At 39.2% G+C, this 7,097-nt stretch overlaps 1 protein-coding gene across 1 annotated transcript in view; it reads right to left on the bottom strand.

Moving 5' to 3' along the window:
* The window catches only part of LOC107664723 (slit homolog 3 protein-like), a 200,675-nt gene that overhangs the window by 9,913 nt on the left and 183,665 nt on the right, over positions 1–7,097 (bottom strand). Inside the window, exon 31 of the mRNA XM_016455371.1 lies at positions 5,164–5,294. Coding sequence (XP_016310857.1) covers positions 5,164–5,294 — 131 coding nt within the window. The remainder of the gene's footprint in view (positions 1–5,163; positions 5,295–7,097) is intronic.

The following is a 7,097-nucleotide window of genomic DNA, read 5'->3' as shown; positions in this document are numbered from 1 at the left end:
CAGCAGGGACGAGGTGTATAAAGAGCTGAGCGAGACCTGTAGATGGTGTGGGAATCTTGCTCTGATCTTCGCCCCACAGAGTCTTTATGACCCAGTTCCACATTTGAAGTCAAGCACCCGCAGAGAGCCACTGAACCAGACTTGGCTCAGGAATGCTCCAACCACAGCCTCAAAACTCTAGCTTCCACGGTGGGAAAACCAAAGCAAGGGAGCTGCCCAAACGCTGCACCCACGTCCAAGCGTTGCGGCGTAGGACGGGTTACAAATTGAGCAGCTGGCTCTGGTAGCTCTGGTTACACATTGTTAACGCTAACTATGACATGGAGAACTCGGGAGCACGTTCGCCAGACCGGGGTGTGCCAATGCCAAATAATCTAAATTGAGACGGAAGAACGTGTTTTCTCCTTGCACTTCCTCTCCTCACATGTGAACCTCATTCTTTACCCCAACACAATGGGGTGCAGATATGCCAAAGCCACACAGCACAATGTCGCTTGGGGAAAAACAAGATAATTAGAGGGTGAGCATGGATCTGTGATTAACTGTGAGTGCCATGATACATCTAGGACTTAGCAGGGACCTGGCAACAAAACTTATTTAATTTAGTCACACCACTGCAAATTAATTTAAACGGTATGTCTAATGCTATTTCATGCACTCTGACTTATTTACACTGTTAAAGTGTTGGATTCTCATGCTAAACATGACTCAAAAACGAGTTGGAAGTATGACGGAGTATTTCTGTGCCAAAGACACTCCTTCAGGATTCGCATAAGGTTCGTAAAGTTTTTTTTATCCGAGTATGACCCTGTATGACATCATAAAGGGTGGAATTCCTTATATGGGCACTTCTCCTGGAAAAGCATGCAAACATCAATCAGAGCGAGAGCAAGAGCACACCCATCAACGTGCTTCATACGGTAATTCGTTAGCCATTGTTTAAGTCGATACATTTTTCTGTCCCCGTTTCATTCGTGTCGATGTCACAGCTTGCAGACGATCGCTACGCAAAAGCTTTGCATGCTCGTGACTCTTTATCTCCACCCACAGCACACCTCCAGGAGCTCGACAGCTGTATCTGTCTTTTATAAATCTGATACAACTAAAGATTCTTCGGAGATATGAAGGATGCAATACTACCCTACTAATACCCTAATACTACTAATAATAGTTACTCAAGATTAACATGAGATTGTCAAACTGTGTGTTTTGTGTCCACTTTAACTGTTCAAGTACACAACTGAGTAGTTAGTACAGTACATGTGCTGCTACATCACATTAAGCTATAGTGCTCATATAGTGGCCATTCTGCTCGGACCAACCTCAAAAATACAACTCATAGCAGGGTTTAGCTAAATTAATGATACCATTGGAGATTTTGGTCATTCCCCATTCAAGGAGATAGAAGCTGTACTTGTATCTCTGTTAACTACATAGAAAGTAGCTGCCTGGTGTATTCCAAGATGGCTGCAACTTGAAACAACAGTCTGTTCCTTTTATCTTTGGCTACGTTTACACGACAACGATGTAGTCAAAAACGGAAAAGTCATATGAATAATAAAGCAATAAGCCCCAAGAAGCTGTTGTTTACAGTAAAATTAGAAGAACTAAGGGGCATTGTTAGGCACGGATATTTTTAAAACAATTTGATATATTTTAAACTAAGTTTGCGTTAAGTATATCGCATGTTCGCCTATAGAAAGCGTTATTAAACAGTGTAACTTGATGAACATACAGTACCATACCTGAAACAGAAAGGTATTAAATATGGCTACGTTTACACGACAACGGTGTAGTCAAAAACGGAAAGGGTTTTCCCTTGCGTTTTTTTTAATTTTCACGTATACACGACAACATTTTCAAAACGATTCCCATTTACACATATCCGCGAAAACTGCCAAAAATGCTGTATTACGTATGCCAGGCCAGTAGTTGGCGCTGTCACCTTGTTAGTAAACAGTACCTGTTGGGAAGTGAAGATTATATGTTGTATATGATGCGTCTCCACTGTTGGTTGTAAAATTGGTGAAGTAAATACACACCTTGCTCAAGAAGCGTTAGCAAATTCTTAAACAGCAACCACAGTACCATATACTCTGCCATTGTTGTGTATGTTTGTTCTCGCTTGCCTTTAAAATCAACACGTACTGCGCATGTCTACATACCTAACACGTACTACGCACGTGCATGACGTCACCGTTTTCAACGATTCCCGTTTTGGGTGTTTACACGGAAACGACAACGGGGGCGTTTTAAAAATAAACTTGCACTTTGAAACCCGTTTTCAAAATACTCTGCCATTGTTGTGTATGTTTGTTCTCGCTTGCCTTTAAAATCAACACGTACTGCGCATGTCTACATACCTAACACGTACTACGCACGTGCATGACGTCACCGTTTTCAAAGATTCCCGTTTTGGGTGTTTACACGGAAACGACAACGGGGGCGTTTTCAAAATAAACTTGCACTTTGAAACCCGTTTTCAAAAATATGCGTTTTCAGTCCCCAAAACGCGGTTGTCGCGTAAACGAACAGGCAAAACGCATAAAAAGTTTCCTGTTTTTGGCTGAAAACGTCATGTAAATGGCCCCTTTATCTTTTTCTAAAAAAAAAGGCAGAAAAAGTGTGCAAGGGCTCTAAATGCATGCTTGCATTTACTACTAGAAACACTGGAATTAAGTGCATGTATTCTCAGTTCGCAAAAAGACAAGGAATCTGATAGAAACATTATTTTTCATGCTGTGACTCCCTCATAGAGCAATCGATTCAGCCCTTGCTGCAGGCAGAAGTGAAGAGTGGCCCTCTGCAGCAGCAAAGGGAGGCACTGGATCAATACAAAGTCATCAAGCAGGCAGGCACGGCCTGAGCACCCAGCTCACCACTGTTCACGTCTACTACCTGCTAAAACAGCTGCCAGTCACAAACGTTCACGCTCTACTTCTGCAGACGCAGATGAAAAAGATGCCAGAGACCCTGATTTACGCCACATTCCCATTCTTAACAGACAAGGACACCGATTTCGATCTTGAAATGCTTTGAAACTGTATGCTGTCATTAGGTTTGTGTGCAGACTGGATTTAAAAGCTTGAATCTGGGCTCTTGAAACCCATTACAGAGCCTTGCTCGCTTAATGACATCCGCAGTGACCCACCAGGCCGGAGTCAGGCACCATCTGCGCCAGACTCAACAAGCCTGTTGTCTGCTGAAAGGGCAGGAGGTGAGGGCTAAGAGCTCTGTTTATGGGGGCTCCAGTGAGCATAGAAATCATGGCGCTGCAGCACAGAAGCGTTCACATGGGAACCGGGCGAGAGAAGTAAGCTCTCGCCCGAGGCAGATTCAAGCAGGTCATGTAAACCCGGGGCTCCTATATGGTTTTATGATGTGCCACGAGCTTACAGGGATTAAACCTCCCTGAGAACGTTGAGCAAACTTACCCGCAAACACGCCTTTTTCACCCTGAACTATTCTGGATGAGAGCAGGGGGCCTAGTTTGAAACAGTCATTTTTTATGGAAGATGAATGAGTGTGTATGTTTGATGTTTTGAAATAATTTAGGGTGGCATATGTCTATTTAGATTATGGTGTTGCAAAAACGGCTGGCTGTATGAGTTTATTTACTGTGTAGAACAGAAGTGTGATTGTGTTTGTGGGTCTGTTACAAAACCTGGTGAGCTACAGAGGCCGTTGACTTCTAAGAGAGCTTCGTAACTAAAATGGAACCTCTTAAGTGACTAATTTGGAATGTTCTACATAGGAAGCCACAAATAACATTTCTCATGTGAGGCGCACTGGAGACCTGCAACTGATTCTGCTGTTAGCATGTTGTAGTTCACAATGCAATGCTCTCATAAACATAAATATACAAAGCACACACAAATATTGGGTAAAACCATTTTCAATTATATTAAACTATTTATGAATTAAAATTTAAGTCAATTTTAATTAACTTTCACTCCAAGGCATTTTGTATTCCCACTAATGGACAGTCGGAGCCCAGTGCATTATGGGTGTTTTCCTAACTTTTTGGCAAGAGCGCTTTTTCTCTGTTTGCTTATGCAGCACCGATTAAAAAAATGGCCTTTCTACTGATAGACAGCCAAGTTTTATTGAAAGCCCATCTTGTCAGTGGTGAATTACCCTTAAAAGGACAACTCTGTAGTTTACCTACCCCTAAAAGTTTCATAGCAGTACCTTAGAGTAACCCCTTTTTTAGGCATAAATAAGGTACAAAAGTAACGGTGTGCGATATTTATCATCTGTGATAATATTGTAATTGTTGTTTAAACAATATGCAAGCTGACATGATAGAGTATGTATGAGTACATGCAAAAACAAATAAAAAAACATCTTGAAAGTCCAAAAGCATTCACTGTGTGATGATGCCTATTAGAATGCAGTTAAAATGCCCCTATAAAATAAAAAAATATCAAAGTATGGGGTTTTGTATTTTTATATTTTTATTACGTTTACGTTATATCACACAAGCAAGAAATATTTGCGTGAGCGTGGTCGCGAATGTGATCATTTTTGACAACAGTTCAACAAATACGATTTTATTATTGAGTGAGTTACATTTTAGACACAATAATGTCTGTTTTTTTTCTGTTTTACCAATGAAAATAATGAATGAATCTGCTTTTGAACACTTTTTGGGTCAGTGATTCAATGATCCACTCATAAAGACAGTAGCTTGAATCAGCTGTTTTCAAATAATCATCTGTTTTGAAAGAATCGTTTGAATGATTCAATCATCCATTCATATAGACAGCCACCTGCTTCATTTCTAAATGAATCAGCCGTTTTGAATGAATCGTTTGAATGAATGATTCAATGAATCAATCATACAGACAGGGAATTGTTGCCACCTACTGGCGGTTTTAGTGTCATATTTATTTATCCATGATAGGCCTAAACCAGCCAAGGTATCAACATAAATATACACTAAGCAAAATATTGTTTAGTTATTGAAAAAAATCCCCAAAATATAAAGATATAATTGTTTTTGTCTATATTGCACACCCCTAGAACAAAGATGCCTCTTTCTACTACCCCTACAGGTGTTGTGCACATAAAGGTACGATTTTTGCACATTTTCTTTAATGATAGTGTCTATTTCTTTAAAATATCACCTACAAAGTGTGTGTGTATATGCCGTATCCTCACCTGTACACTGTGGTTGGGGGGTACTTGGCAACATCATAGATCAAACGTATGTGTCCCTGGTACAGCTCTAGGGCGAGTGGGTCATGGTCCTCTTTATACAACAGAATGCCATTGTCCTTATCTGTGGCTACCTACAAAGAAAGAGAGGGGTAATGGGAAAGAGACAGCAAAAGATCAGTGAAGGACAATGGCAGGAAGACTTCTAAAGATTGAGGTGGAAGGGTAAAAGAAGGATGTACAAAACAATCAAGAGTGCGCAATAAGCACACTATTTCAATACAACATGCACACCGAGAGAGAACCGCCGCAGGCCTGACACTTAACTCCCTGTTTAGTCGAGGGCATCAAACGGAACGCCTGCCAGCAAGCTGTGATGGAAAACAGCTCACGTTTATATATAAGCACTAGGACGAGAGGAAAGAAAAGAGCAGTTGATGGCTTATGGAGTGTGGAAGCCCCTCTACACATCAGTTGAGACCAAGTGGACTTCTTACATTCATATCCCGGAGGCATATGAGCCATTAATGTGTCCCTGTATTCGGTTTCTGTCAGTGGATATGTCACAGGAGGACCAAATCATTAACGCTGTATAGCACAGTTTTACTAAGAACGCTGAAATAAAAAAAGCAACCTAATCTGATTGCTTTTCTATATTTGCAGTTCCCGAGCGTGTTGCCTTTTAGGGCCTGTTAACACGAACAGAGCGAAAGCTGTAAAATATTCAGAAAGTGCAATGATGAAATGTCACTCTTAAGCACACTTTAAATATCTTGCATTTAAAGACTGATATTATTCAAAGATCAAAGATCCATCAATCAATAGTGACATTAAGACACATTTTAGGCTTAATATTAAGAATTGTGCACAAGTAGTACTCCAAATAAAGTTTAATTATAATTTTTATATCAGTAAGTCTCGAGCAATATGTCAGTAAATATGTTAATAGATTTGAACTATACTTAGTATGAAATAAATGTATTTTAAATATATGACTTTTTTACTCTGGTTTTAATGCTATTTAAATGTAAACAAACATGCAATGAAATGCAGAGGAAATATTTAGAGGAAAATACCAATGTTTTTTGTTAAAAGAGCAGGTTTTATGAACGTGGTATTTGGATTCCTTCACACATTTTGCAGGGTAAAAATTTTAAAACATCTATGAAAATTCCTGAAATTAGACATCACTTCCCTTACAAAAAATAAGTTTATTCAAGTGTACTATTAGTATACTTCTTTTAAACTAAAAAAAAAAGGAAAGTATACTTTCAGTCTATTTTATATGTACTTCTCAGAAATGTGCTTTATGTACTTCTCAGAAATATACTTAAAATGACATTTAAGTATACTTGACTTATACTTAGACTTAAAGTCTAAATATATTTGAGCTATACTTGTGCTCCGGGAATCCATGTTTTCATTGTTATCCGGTAGGGGGCGCTATTACACATATTCTGTACAGAATTTCCAAATCACAAGCGAAAAAGAAACCGAAACAACAGATGCTTCCACACGTAATCTAACACGATCATCAGACATAAAACAGCATCAAAACTGTGTAATGTTATGGAATAAAATGTCGACCCATGAAGAGGTAATGACTGTCAAGCTTTGGGGTGTTGATCGACTCCAACCTCAAAGTTTACTACTGTTATACTTAAAGTATACTTAAAAGTATACTTTTATATACTAGAAAGTGGGCCAATTTAGTCCCAAGGAGTATTGAAATAGTACACTTACAAGTATGCTACTAGTACAGTGATGTTTGTATACTTACTACATAAAGTATATGCAAATTACAGACCCATCTTAAATCTTCCTTTTATGTCTAAAATTTTAGAAAAAGTTGTGTCTGCTCAATTGTGCTCCTTCCTGCAAAAAAATTATCTCTATGAAGAATTTCAGTCAGGTTTCAGGCCCCACCATAGCACAGA

This window comes from Sinocyclocheilus anshuiensis, unplaced genomic scaffold, assembly GCF_001515605.1.
Source record: "Sinocyclocheilus anshuiensis isolate Anshui unplaced genomic scaffold, SAMN03320099.WGS_v1.1 scaffold235, whole genome shotgun sequence".
Lineage (NCBI taxonomy): Eukaryota > Metazoa > Chordata > Actinopteri > Cypriniformes > Cyprinidae > Sinocyclocheilus > Sinocyclocheilus anshuiensis.
Note: the sequence above shows the minus strand (reverse complement) of the source record. Positions and strands in the feature narration are given on the sequence as shown.